Source organism: Lactuca serriola, chromosome 5, assembly GCF_051521515.1.
Source record: "Lactuca serriola cultivar US96UC23 chromosome 5, Lser_US96UC23_V15, whole genome shotgun sequence".
Lineage (NCBI taxonomy): Eukaryota > Viridiplantae > Streptophyta > Magnoliopsida > Asterales > Asteraceae > Lactuca > Lactuca serriola.
In genome coordinates this window covers 264,070,189-264,084,406 of record NC_136412.1, presented here as the reverse complement: position 1 = coordinate 264,084,406, position 14,218 = coordinate 264,070,189, and the positions used below count along the sequence as shown (strand labels likewise).

The window sequence follows — 14,218 nt, the reverse complement described above, 5'->3', positions numbered from 1 at the left end:
GTTTTGTTCCTTTTGCTTCTTTTTCTTGGATGTTGGAATGGTTGGATCTCATAAAGTTTGCAACTTTATGTATCTCCATGTCAAGGTGACCTAGTATTGTCTTGGATCTGGTCTATAATCAAGTTTTGATGTCATGCATAGAGATTAGGTCATAAATCCTCATTTTGACTTAATATGGGTTTGTTAGGTCATAAATTGTGGTTTATACTTTGCTTTTCATAAGCTATTAGAGTTCCCGGTCTAGGACCGAAAACACCATGTTTTGGTGTTGTTTGGACCGAAATCACATGTGATTTCGGTTAAGCTTAATGTTGTCTTGTTTGGGTTTTGGGTTGGGCCTTTGTTATTAGGTCTAAGTATACATAGTGTTATTTTAGCCTTGTAAGGTGTAAGAGACGTTTTTGGGTGTTGCCATAAGCCAAGAACGAAATTAAGAGAGAAACGAGAGAGAACCGACGTGCAATCAGAATCTTATGTACTAGACTATCATCAATATAGTGTGCATTGAAGATTCATCTTGTGTTCTTTATTCTATATCATGTTTTGCATTAATTATTAGATTGGGATTCCGCACCAATTCTAGTGAATCCGATTGATACATCAAGATTTAAGGTTTTACAGTTGGTATCATAGCATAGGATTGGTATCAATCGGGTTATTGTAAAGTATTCAACATTTCTTGAAGTTTCGGATGTTTTTGATTTATATTTGATGAAGTTTTTGTCATTTTTCTTTGTGTTCTTCACCATTTTGAAGATTTTGATCGGTTTTGGTTTTAAAATTAGCAAATTTCGTGTTTTTGGCAAGTTTTGGGGGGGTTTTAAGTCAAAATTTGCGAGATCTCGGCGGCAGACCTCGGTCTTCGATCAAATCCTAGGAGTTTTCGTCGGCCAACAGCATATTTGGTTAGGGTTTGCGAAGTTCTCGGTGACGGCTCTCGTTCTCAATCCGCAGCCTCGCATTTTCGGCTTGGTTTTTGGTTCGCGTCTCGGTCTACATCTTCGATTGAGTGTATTCGGTGCGAGCCTTCTCGGTTAGGATCAGAAGCCTCGCATTCTCGGTCTAAAAACCAAGTTTTCGAATTAAAAGCCTCGTTTTCGGTCTAGAAACTTTTGTTCTCGGTCAAGGTTTGACTTTCAAGTTTGACTTTCATGGATTCAAGCCAAAGGGCATTTATTCTGGTTTTTGGTCAAAAACAAATTACTAAATCATATTCATTTTGGTAAATTATGAGTTCTTACAACAACACAAAAGAGGTAAGTGAAACTTCCTGTACTCAAGCCTGTAGTGATAAAATTAAACATTATTGCGATCAACATGACTTATTAATTAAGGAAATTAAGGACCTTGAATATGAAGGATACACTCTTAGAAAGGCCCAAAAACCCTTAAAAGAAAATTTAGAGGCCCAAACAAAAGATTTAACAAGAATTAAGGAATAGTACAACATAAAATGTGAACACTATGATTATGCTCAAGAAAAGATTGCTAGTCTAACTGCGAGCTTGACACATTGAAAATTAAGTTTGAGAATACAGATTTTAATTTTAAGAAATTTGATATGTCAAGTAAGAAAGTTGAGACAATGATAGAAAAACAGTTAAAATTTAAAGATAATCATAATAAGGGTCTAGGGTATCACAATGTTCCACCTCCTTTCAATGATAACTATACCCCGCCCCTTGAAACCAATGAGGTAGAGATACCTGCCTAGTATGGCCAACCCCTGTACCAACTTCAGTTAAGACTGAACAATCCAGCCCAGCTGAGAGTATTAAGGTGAGCGATTCTAATGACTCTACTTCATATGCAAGTAAAGTAGTGGAAGATGAGAATAAGGAGAACAAAAATAATTCTAGTTCTATTAATTCTGTTGATTGTCTAACCAATGTCTCTTTGAACTCTGAATCTATTGCTTCTAACTCTGTTACTTCTAATAAACATGTTGTTGGTAAATACAGACCACTAAAACAAGCAAAACAAACTGCTTGTTGTAAGTGTGCTTGTGGGAACAATCAGAGACAAGGCATGGACACGCTATCAGGGACAAGTAGAAACAACTTCTACGTGAAGAAACATACATGTTTCCATTGTGGAACGCCTAGACACATTGCTAGAAATTGTCCAAATCGTGCATATGCTCCCTACTAAGCACAAGTTTGGTAGAACGTGTCGAGGAGGAGATCTTCCAAAAGAAATCCTTCAAGGTCACGTTCACGCAATGGTGATTGGAATTCTGAAAAGGCCAAAAATCAGACTCCCAAGGACCAAAATCGGACAAGAAGTATAATTCAAGATATGGTTTAGCTAAACCGAAATCGGTGAGGTCGAATTCATCTCAAGGATCGTCTTCTAGCTCACACTTGAGATTCAGGTCTAAATCAAAAGGTAGTTCCAGTTAAAAATCAAGTGTTGAAGCACCCACTAGGTTAAACATTAAAAGGCCTAAACCTAATTACCAATGGGTTCCCAAAGGTCACATTACAAAATCGTCCAAAAATCCTATAACTTCTTTGTGTTTCTTATCTGATAAACATAATATGTCATGGGAAAGAGTATCTTTTGTAGATAGTGAGGGTAAATCTAGTTTCAAAATGGACTGGGTTCCAAATGACAATTAATCCAACACTCTGTGTCGGAACAACTATGGAGGAATATCATCAAACTTCAGTTTGTTGATAGTGGTTGTTCCAGGCACATGACAGGAAACATCTCTAGAACTTTAATTGAGGGCATGTGTCTGTTGCAGGAAGGAAGAATGAAAGGATCACAAATGGGGATCGTACTTAACGGAGTGATGAATCTTGAGCTTGTTAACTTTGTTTTGGAATTGAAACACAGCTAAGGATGAATATGTTGCTATCTTTGCGTGTTGTTCTTAGATCATCTGGATGCAACTTCAATTGCTGAATTACGGTTTAAATTTTCTCGATATTCCTAAGTTTTCTTAAAAATTATTCGTTTTGAAGACTAAATTTTATTTTTGTGTGTTTGCGCATTTGTTTTATTTCCTTTTTTCCCATGCACAAATTAAGGGGGATAAATAAATAAAAAAACAACATAAAATTATAAAATCAAAATTCCAAAAATATGTCTTCTTTCGTAAGTATTTTTGGGAAGTGATATGAAGTTTAGTGTTAAAAGGCAATCTGAAATTCGTGTAATGCACTGAAGCTAAATTGTTTAGACTCTGTGTTCAATGTGCTGGTAGGCACGAAGGATTCAGAAGGACTAGACATAGTTGACAATGAAAGGACTTGAAAATGTTAACTCATATGGACTTAGATAGTTACATTTGGAATGACCATACGATGTTTGGATAGATTGAGCAGTGAGATAAACAAAAGAGCCTACGAGATACATTAAAGTTACTTATCATCTAGAACTGTGGCTCAACACTTCTTCGATGTACGAACTTATGTCCTTAATTCTGGTACTGATAGGGTGACTGGGGGGTTCTGATAAGGTAGGTTTGTGTGAAATTGTTTTTCTTTCTTATCCTCTATGTCAGTCATATGTTGCCTCCTTTGCATGATTGGAAGATCCGACCTGGGATGCAACATATGCACCTCTATTTCTATGTAACATATCTCTATCTATCTATGTCAGTCATATGCTGTCCCTTTTACATGATTGGAAGAGATCCGACCTGGGACACATCATATGAACCTCTCTATCTCTATATCCCTCAATCTATGTTAGTCATATGTTGTCCCCTCTGCGTGATTAGAAGAGATCCGACCTGGGACACAACATATGCACCTATCTTTCTATCTATATTCTCTCAAATAATTGATCATCACCTAAAGTAAAGAGCTCTTTAGAATTCCTTGATTGTTAAGGTATGTCGTGAACTGGGGAACACGTTCTAGTGAGCTTAAAATTGAATTGGTTCATGATTAAAGGTTGTATGTAGATCTCGCTACTAAATTTAAGTGGACAATAATATCATTGGTCGTCGTTAGCAAAATGATCTATTTAGGAATATAATCACAATTTTTTTCTCATTTATAATCTGTCCAACTTGTCAATATCCTTTGTGTTTAGGTGGATCACAATATTGTTGATTAAACAGAGCTAAACATGCAGGTGTGTGCTGATAAACGATATTGAATTGCTTGACAACTTTGATCTCAAAAAGTTTTAAATTTAGTTATTATTTTTGTTTTTTTTAAATTTGTTCATATATTTTCCTCCATGCACAAATTTAGGGGGAGAATTAAAAAAATCAAAAAAAAAATCATAAAATTTAAAAAATCCAAAAATATGTTTATTTATGTTTTTATTTCTTTTTTTTGGAAAAATAAAAAATCCAAAAATATTTTATTTTGAGTGTATTTTTAATTTTATTTTTATTTCTTAGTTATTTCTATTGTGTGCTAAGTTTATTTTTACTTTTATTTTTATCTCAAAGTTTCGTTTGTCTTAGTAAGCGAATTTAAAAATAAAAGAAGAGACTCAAGGAGACTGTATCAGAATTTTATGAACAAGGAGAAGAAACTTGGAAAGGAGTTGATGGTTATTACACTTCACTCTATTTTCACAAGGAAATGAAGGATTGAAATTGTAAAAATTATCAGTTAGGCAATATCTTTCTAAGAACTATCGTATTTAAGGAATTAAAAGTCTGAAACTGTACAGATGTCATGACACCAGAGCGATGCACCTCGCAAGGCACGATTATCGTTGAACGTCTCACCAAGGGCCAAGTTAACTTGTTTAACTTGAAAAACCGTATTGAGATATTTGATATGGGATATACAGGGGCTAACATAAAAAAAGCCATGAGTAGTTCTCTGATACTTAACAAATCGCACTGCGTTCCTCCGTGTTCACACAAATACTGCAAGTAGTCTCCTTCTAAGCCAAGGCTGGGTCCTTGAACAACTGTGGTGAGAAGGGTTTTTATGACTCTGTGATCCACAGGGACTTTTTAGTCATTTTTACTTTCAAGACGCCTCTGTGATCGACAAAGAACACTCATTCGAAGGAACAAGAAGTGAAGATTATTTTTCAATATACTTTTTCAACCCCAGAGGCAAGGTGAAGCTGTATTTGAAGTTATGTGAAAAATTGTGTAACAACCCAAAAATTTCTTTTCTATACAACCACTCACTTCAACAGAAGTCAAAACTGTGCCTGCTAACTTTCAAACTTTTTGGAATAAGTTTGAGTGTTTTAAAGTTAGTGCTTCAGAAGATATCAGGAGAGAGGATACCCTAGGGTTTATTATGTAGCAATAAGTGCCCAAAACTTCAAGAGTTTGGAGTTTACGGTCCAAAATGGTATTGGGACCGTAAACCCTCAAGACTATATAAGTAAGACTTAGCCATTTTGGTTCATTTCTTCCATTTCAACTAGAGAAAACCCAATTTCTCTCCTAAGGATCTTCAACCGCTCATCCCAAATTGTAAGTAGTTCAACCCTAGAGTGTGTTACATGCCTAGATAACATGGAAATCATCCAAATACCCCAAGGAAAAGGTGTTCACGGCCCAAGATCCTCTTGGACCGTGAACACTAAAAATGAGGCCAAAAGTGTGCCCTATGTCCCTATAGACCTTGGAACCAAACATAGAAACTACCCTTGACATGTTTAGACCTTAGGAGCATCAAGAAAACACCCAAATATCACAAAGAGCAAGGTGTTTACGGCCCAAGAATCTTCTTGGACCGTAAACCCTAAAAAGGGTGCTAAAGTGTCCCTATTCTCTTGCCAAACCTTGGAAACAAACCTAGAAACTTCCTTTGATGTGTTTAGCACATGAAAAACCACCAAAATGTCCCCTTTATATGTGTTTAGGGTTTGGGGAGCTCCCAAAACCATAAACACCCCAAATGCATGTTTTGATGCCCCAAATTCTTTCCTTAAGCCTAGAAACTAGCCTAGACCTTTACCTTGAAGTGTTTAAGACTTGAGAACATCATTTGACCATAAACCATTTGGGTTTATGACCGTAAACCCAAAGACAAATGGTCCAAAATCCGTAAACCCCATAAAGGGGTGATATGTTTCCCTAATCACTTCCTAAGGCTAAGACTTGAAGTTAGGATGCTTCAAAATGACATCTAGGACTTCAAATCACAAAATGGTCAAAGTACCATGAGTTTACGGCCATAAACTCATGGGTTTACAACCGTAAACTCAAGTGGAGTTGGTTATAAAACCGTAAACACCCTTAGATGCCATTTCACTTCCCTTTGTTGAATCACATGTGATTCTAACACTTAATCAAGGTGTTTCCTAGTCCCGAAAGGTGTTTCCTTTCATATAGTTGTTTATAACCACTATATTCATGTAAATATGTGTCCTTATATGTCATTTAGGACTTGTTGTGTCTCGGGACTTCATTCGTGAAACTTCTCATCCGTACACACATACCCGTTTGAATCACCCACATCAGGTGAGTTCATACCCCGTAATGAATCTTTTAACTATTTGAACTGTTTTAAGGGGGGAATACAAGTTGAACATAATGATAATTGTGTAAATTTTTGTTATAAACATATTTCAAAATGTTACTTATGTTATTTATAATTTGTCAAAACATTTCAAAAACTCTTTTAAAGGTTATGTTACTTTATAGTTATACAAAACTCCATTTTTAAAGTACAAGCATAACTTAGTAGAGAAACGAGCCTTTTCAGTAACAGTCCAAGTAGAGCATTAGTAAACTATTATAGGTATAGTTTAGGAGAATGCTATTCATTACTTCTAGTACAATGAAGCACACAAAAGAGTCAGTCCATTTCATGAGTCTATACTAACGCAATACGCTTACATAGATACGATATCAATATACGATAACAGAACAGAACATAATAAAGTGCTTTAGCATGGAACAAGTTCAGGATCTAACTATACCAATGAATCACAACGCATTGTGATAGTTATATTGGGTATACATGATCATAGTAATGTGGATGTTCGCGGCTTGCACTCCTGCAAGGGTCGCGTGTAGTTCCTAGAATCTCTTGACAAGGGAGCGTTTAGCATAGGATCTAGCCATCACATTATGCCTTAACCCTCAATTAAGGCAAGATAGTACTTAAAGTAGTCACTTATTACAAATACTATAGTACTTACACTGTCAATACGACAATTACAGAAGGATATAAAATTCCAGTGTCAATGTTATTAATAGTCGTACAGTTGGGTCTTGGTAGAAGGCTACTTTCAAAACAGTCGAGTCTTGGTAGAAGGCTACTTCTAAAAGTTAGGACCATAATGCTAGACTTATGATTCCTTATTGTATACATCATAGGATAGATATATACAAGTAGGATCCGACAGCTAATAGGATGTGTGTTCTCCGCTTCATTTCTTGTCCTTGTTTGGTTGTGGGCCTGGAACGGATTCACCCAATCTATTATCTACCCGACTCTATATATATTTATGCTTAGTATACATTAAGTCATCATAAGGGTACCAGGTATGGATCAGGTTATAGGACACAGAGTCAAAGCACAACCTTTCTATTACAAAACATACTTTTCAAAGTCATTACTTTTGGTATACAAAACTAGAAACTTCCCAGATAAGGGCTTAATCCATTTTATTAAGCCAATATACACTTAAAGACTTTAGGTGAATAACTCTATAACACCTTAGTTTATACACCATGATTATATATAAAACTAATACCCAATAGATAGTTAAATGTGTGTTTTCCGCCTTACTTCCTGTCCTCGTTGGGTTGTGGACTTATGGCGGATTCATCCAATTAACTATTCTACCCGATATCAGATTATATATAGCAGTATAAACAAAGCTATTATAAAAGTAGTCACTGTGGTCAATATTTTACTATAAGAAATATAGGTTTTCTTAAAAGAACTTTTCATTAAATATAAATGAACCATTACAAATAACTCCATGAGTAACAAGTGAATACACCAGGGTTATATATGACAACGATCTAACAACCAATTGAATGTGTGCTATCCGCCTTACTTTCTGTTCCCCGTTGGGTTGTGAGCTTTAGGGCAAATGCACACAATCGATTGTTTGTTTACTCTGATTATATGTAGCTTGTACTCACTTAGTACCCATAGAAAGGCTTGTAGTGTCATTTTACTTAACTTTCATTCAAGTAGGAAATATAGGATTTTCTAGAGGAACAAGCGAACTTTTCAAAACAGAACTTACAGTTTACATCACTTGTACATATACATTTTCAACCACATTTTACAGCTTACTCACATCACTAAAATCTTATGAACTCACCAGCTTAATTTTTGATCAACTCTTTCAAATAACTTGTATTCTCAGGAGACTATTAGACAGGTGCTCGTGCTGGGACTTCAGAAGATGGAGCATTATAACTTCAAGTCTTGTTGTGTTATTTGTTTATGACTTCTATGGTTTGTGAACACACACATTGTAAACACTTTCTTTCTTAATGAAATGGTTGTTCATTACTTGCTTACCATATACATATCTCGTGATACTAAACATGACGTCCTCCACCCCCGAACGTTTCCGCCGTTCCGGTTTTGGGGTGTGACAGATTGCATTGAAGTCTCCTCATTAAATTCGCTGCTATCTATGAACTTGCTAAAGTGATCCAGAAGAATTGGTCTCTCTGTTATTATCTCTGAAGTATTTCAAAGATGAAAGTGTTGATTTTAAAGAAACTTTACAAGAAGCCTCTACACCCAATGTGCGTTCCAAGTCAAATTCTTAAAAGGAAGTCCGACTGTTCAAGATGAAGTCATTCATGCATAAATTCATATGTTCATCTTGAAGTTGTGAAGAAATCGAAGAATAAAGCTAAAGTCAAGATCAAAGAGAAGATTGAAGAGAAAAGAAATCTATAAAACAAGGGGATATTGTTAGGTCATAAATTGTGGGTTTTACATCAACATTTAGGGTTTTACAGGGTTCAAGACATGCATTAGGCATGCATGTCTAGAAAGCACTAACCTTTGGGATGGTTTTGGTGTTTGAATCACTTCTAGAAGGGATGGACTTCAAGCCTTAAGGATTAAGGGTATTTTAGTAAAGCCCCTTGCATTATCAAGCTTGTGATTTGGGTTTTTTTGGACCTTTTTGGTAGTCCCAATGGATAAAGTTGGAAACTTTACCCTTCCTAATCACATTTTGGTCTAGATATGAGCTTTGGAGCTTTTGAAGTCGAAAAGGAAGGTGAATGTATTAAGTTGTTGGAACTCAGGCGAACACGACGTGTTTTCAAGTCAACACGGTGTGTTGGTTGAGGTTTTCCCGACTGTTTGGATGTTGGAGGAACACGGCGTGGCCAAGGGGAACACAACATGTTGGGTCAAAATGGACTGTTGACCTTGACCGTTGACTTTGAGCAAGTTGGACCTTGAGGGTATTTTGTGTATTTTGGGATTTTGATGGAATTGGTTACTTGGTGGAAACAAATATCGGTTAAAGAACTGAGATTCAGAGTCGGTCCTCATCAGTTTTGTCTAGTCTGCGAGGTGAGTTTTTCTCACTGTACTTACGGGTCAAAGGCACCAACGCTGGCCCATTGGATTGATATCCTATTATACATTGATATGCTAAGTATGGAATAGATCTGCATGATTATATTCTTAGTCCGGTAGATCTGTAGGACTACCTGTGATTCTGTATGCATGACATATTGTATATGCTTGTTATCTATTACATGAGACATATTGTGGTGGGTTGAGGTTGTACTGCTTTGTGTTGTAGCCAACAAACCCAGTAGCATTACAGATATGAGCTGAGGGCCGGTTGGCATGGCAAACTCATACTGAGGGCTCAGAAGCATTCCAGATATGAGTTGAGGGTCGGTTGGCATGCCAGACTCATACTGAGGGCTTGAGACATATTGTGTTGGGTTGATGTTGTACTACTTTGTGTTGTAGTCAACAGACCCTGGAGTATTTCAGTTATGAGATGAGGGCCGGGTGGGGTATTTCAGACTCATACTAAGGGCTCAGGTGCATTCCAGATACGAGCTGAGGACCGTGTGGTATGCTAGACTCGTACTGAGGGCTTGAGAGTATTTCAATCCAATGACTGATCGAGTTAAGAAGCAAGCCTGACATAAGTTGTGGGCCTGGAGGGCAAGCCAGACTTATGATGTGGGCTCTGGAGCACGCCAGATATGATCCGTGGACCCGATAGGCAAGGCAGACTCATATTGTGGGCTCAGGGGTAATATAGTCTTTTAGTCGTAGGCCCAGTAAATGCTGTTATTTGAAAATGTTAATTGTTCGTGTATTGGTATTTTAGGGGAAACTCACTAAGCTTTGTGCTTACAGTTTTGATTTATGGTTTCAGGTACTTCATTGGACCGTGGTAAGGCGAAAACGTGACTGTACATATCCTTGGTTTTACATCTAATTGAATCTTGGGAGACTTCGATTTCAAATAAGGTTTTGAAACATTGGTTTTGTAACACTTCTATTAGACAAAAGGGTTGTTTTGAAAAGTTTAAATTTGTTGAATTTTTTTTTGGGATGCTACACCACCCCAATAAACACCAACACCCACCGACCCACCCACCACCACCACCATCACCATCACCACCACCATTACCCAACCACTACCCCCAGCCACACCTCACACCTCACACCCACACCCAACCACCAACTCCACTACTAACCCTACCCCACCCACCCCTACAACCTTACACGGTTACACCCACACCCACACCCACCTCCACAAAAATAGACATACACACACATCCATCACCACCACTACTGCAATCACCGACCCATCATCACCCCACCACAACCACTGTCGTCGTCGTGACCACTACCACCTCGATCGACACCGCTACCATCGCCACCATTAGCCTACCCTACCCTAACCCTACCCCAACACCATCATCACCATCAATACCACTGTCTCTGTCGTCCCACCACTGCCAACGTTGCCATCACTACCCTAACCCACCCGTCCACCACCACCATCGTCGCTGCCACCACCGCCGCTACCCCACCCATCTCTACCCCCATTTTATCACTACTACCGTTTTCTAAAAATGAAATCTGATAAAAAAAAATACACATCTAAACATGTTTTTTTATTTACTAAAATGAAAAATGAAAAATGAAAAATGAATAAGATTTAACTAATGTGTTTGCTAAATTTTCTAATGAAAACTAAAAATGAAAAACAAAAACAATTTTTCCATAACTAAACACCACCTAATTGTATTTAATGAAATTAAATATGCTTCTACATTTTCTTACTACATATCTTCATATTCGAAATGATGACATGTATCATATTTAAATAAGATTGATAATATTTTAATACACTTATTATCATTTCAAATGGATATTAAGAGACGGAAGAACAAAAATGCCTTGTTATAATTTCAAATAGATATCAAGACGTGGAGAAATAAAAATGGATAAGAAGATATCGACCAACAAAAAAAAAGAAGTAATCTAAGATATATTAAAAAACTGATTGTTTATTAAACAGTCTATATGGACAAAAGATTGTTTTGTATCAATCACCTATCAGGAACGGATTATATATACTAGTTTGGATGAGATCTTAAGAGTATTATTCCATGTTTCATTATATCATCAATCAAGAAATATTAACCAGAACAGACATACGTACAAACACTCCTGGCATCTCTCTTTCTCACGTAAATCATCAGAGAAAGTTCTGATTGTGTTCCCTATTTGTCTATCTTTCATTCTTTTGTCAATATCTCGTAACCCTTCCTCTGTACTCTACCTGCACCCATAGTTTTGATTTCAGTCACAACCATCTTTTTCATAGCTTCAACAAATTCAAGGTCTCGTTTTATCACATGGGTGCTTTGTAAATAACATTCCCAGATCGAAGTAATCTAAAATTTCATTTCATCCGAAGTTAAATTGTTCGTTGACTTTCATGGGTATAACATGATTGCTTTCCTTTTGCTTTTTTCGTGATTTCAGGATGTTAATGCCATCGAATTACTTCTTTCAAGAAGGTGTTTTCTTATTTCTTGATATTCCGTCGTATCAGGTGGAGATTGAAATTAGGGTTTTGTAATTAGATTTAAGCGAATAATTGTAGTTCCTGATTGGTCTTCGATGGGGAATAAGCTTGTTAGAAAGAGGCATCAAGTGGACGAGAAGTACACAAGGCCTCAAGGATTGTATCAACACAAGGATGTAGATCACAAAAAGCTTCGTAAACTCATACTTGATTCTAAACTTGCTCCTTGTTATCCTGGTGACGATGACTGTAACTGCGATCTTGAAGAATGCCCAATTTGCTTCTTGGTCTGTGTTACTGTTTCTATTCAAATTGCTTTACAATTACCGAATCCTGTTTACATCACCTGATTGATTTTTCTATTAGCGTGTTATGTTGTCATCCAATTGTGGTTTAATTTTGTATTTCTATTTCAGTATTATCCAAGCCTAAATCGTTCAAGATGTTGCATGAAAGGCATTTGTACAGGTAAAGATCATTCACTTCTATCGTTTAAATTTTTCTGTTTACAAACAATCTGATTATGTTCTAATGTTTATTTCTTGTGCTTCAGAGTGTTTTCTGCAGATGAAGATGCCTAATTCAACACGCCCCACACAGTATCCTTTTCGGTTTTTTAACAAAGATTATAAGATACCCTGTTTTATATTTTATGCTTCAAGATTTTTATTTTTGATCCTTAACAATCTTAAGGTGTCCCTTTTGTAAAACGTTTAACTATGCAGTGGAGTATAGAGGGGTAAAGACTAAAGAAGAAAAGGGGTTGGAGCAAATTGTAAGCACTAAATTATAATTTTAAAAAAAATAAAAAAATTGTGCATTAGTTCATGAGCTCAATTCTGGTATTTAATTATGGTCAGGAAGAGCAACGGGTGATAGATGCACAAATAAGAATGAGAAGAAGAGAAATTCAAGATGAAGAAGAAAGGATGCAAAGAAGACAAGATATGAGCTCTTCAAGCAGAATAATTGAAGGTGATGATGAAATTGTTTCTATTGGTAATTCTGGAATTACAAATCCTTCAGGATCTAGGTATAATTTTATGTTTATTTTTAATGGTGATTTTTGTTATTTTTTATATACCTTGTCGATTTGCAAAGCTTAATTGGTGTTGTGAATGCAGAAATGATGAATTTGATCTTGACAATATAATGCTTATGGAAGCCATATGGCTCTCATTTCAGGTACCACTACTGAGTTAATATTGATTAATGCTAAATACAAGAAATATCAACCCACTTTCATTTATTTTTTATTAATTAAAATAGTATTCGAATTTTATTTATTTCCGTTACAACCATTTTAATTTCAATTTTTTTTTAGTATTGACCCACCATCCTTTCAAAAAATCTACCCAATCACTGTACTGTACTTTCTTATCAGGAAAGTGTACTTTAAAAAATCTACGTAATTATAACAGTAAAAATCTGTAATTTTGATGGTGATTAGGAGGACGGGAGGCGACACCGTAATTACGGTGACGCGGCTCAGTTAGCAAGATACGCGGCGGAGCTTCGTGTTTCTGCCGCCGTGGCCCCACCAGTGGCAACAACCGCATCCTCATCGCCTTATGGTGGTCTAGCATGTACAGTAGCAAGGGAAGAAGGATCGGAGATTGGTGCATATGGTTTACAAGATGAGAGTTTTGAAGAACAGATGATGTTAGCTATGGCTGTTTCATTGTCTGAAGCTCGTGGGAGATGATTTCGGTGAATGTAAAGCGGTTGTTTGTTATTGATATTAAAAGGGTAGAATGACGATATTGCCCTTGTTGGGTTGATCAATTTGTTGTGTATATAAACCATTTTAACAGCAGTTATTTATTTTGTGTTTTAAAATATGTACTTTATATAGTGGGAAAGAGTTGATTGTTAAGTGAAAATGAATGATGAGGAAACTAAAAAATAGGGGTGGCAAATCGGGTCATCGTGTCGTGTTTTTATTATCTGATATGACACGACACGACAAGGTTTTATGTAACACGAACACGACACGACATGATCTCGTATTTTTTTTAACTAACACGAAAACGAACAGATTAAAAAACGAAAAACACGACACGACACGACAAAGATAACATAAAATAAAAATTAATGTATTTAATTAATATCTATTCATACATAACATGACAAACACGAAAAACACGACAAAAAAATGTTAAATCGTGTCAATTTCGTGACAAATTTTGAACACGAACACGACACGACGTCGTGTTTTTAACACCTGACACGGATACGATACGGACACGACACGAACACGATTTCGAATTTC

The 14,218-nt window shown here is 36.4% G+C and overlaps 1 protein-coding gene across 2 annotated transcripts; it reads left to right on the top strand.

The window, feature by feature from the left end:
- Positions 1–11,480: 11,480 nt before the first annotated feature.
- LOC145054189 (E3 ubiquitin-protein ligase DA2-like) lies at positions 11,481–13,785 on the top strand. 2 transcript variants are annotated; one of them, XM_079002331.1, is made up of 8 exons: positions 11,481–11,758; positions 11,904–12,233; positions 12,363–12,414; positions 12,500–12,545; positions 12,640–12,721; positions 12,807–12,979; positions 13,071–13,131; positions 13,397–13,785. In XM_079002331.1, exons 2-8 carry the CDS (start codon positions 12,042–12,044, stop codon positions 13,649–13,651), a joined length of 861 nt encoding a protein of 286 aa, XP_078858457.1. In that variant the 5' UTR covers positions 11,481–11,758; positions 11,904–12,041; the 3' UTR covers positions 13,652–13,785. The 2 variants fall into 2 exon arrangements, with proteins under 2 accessions (XP_078858457.1, XP_078858456.1); XM_079002330.1 differs by having other exon boundaries at positions 11,481–11,807.
- Positions 13,786–14,218: the final 433 nt, after the last annotated feature.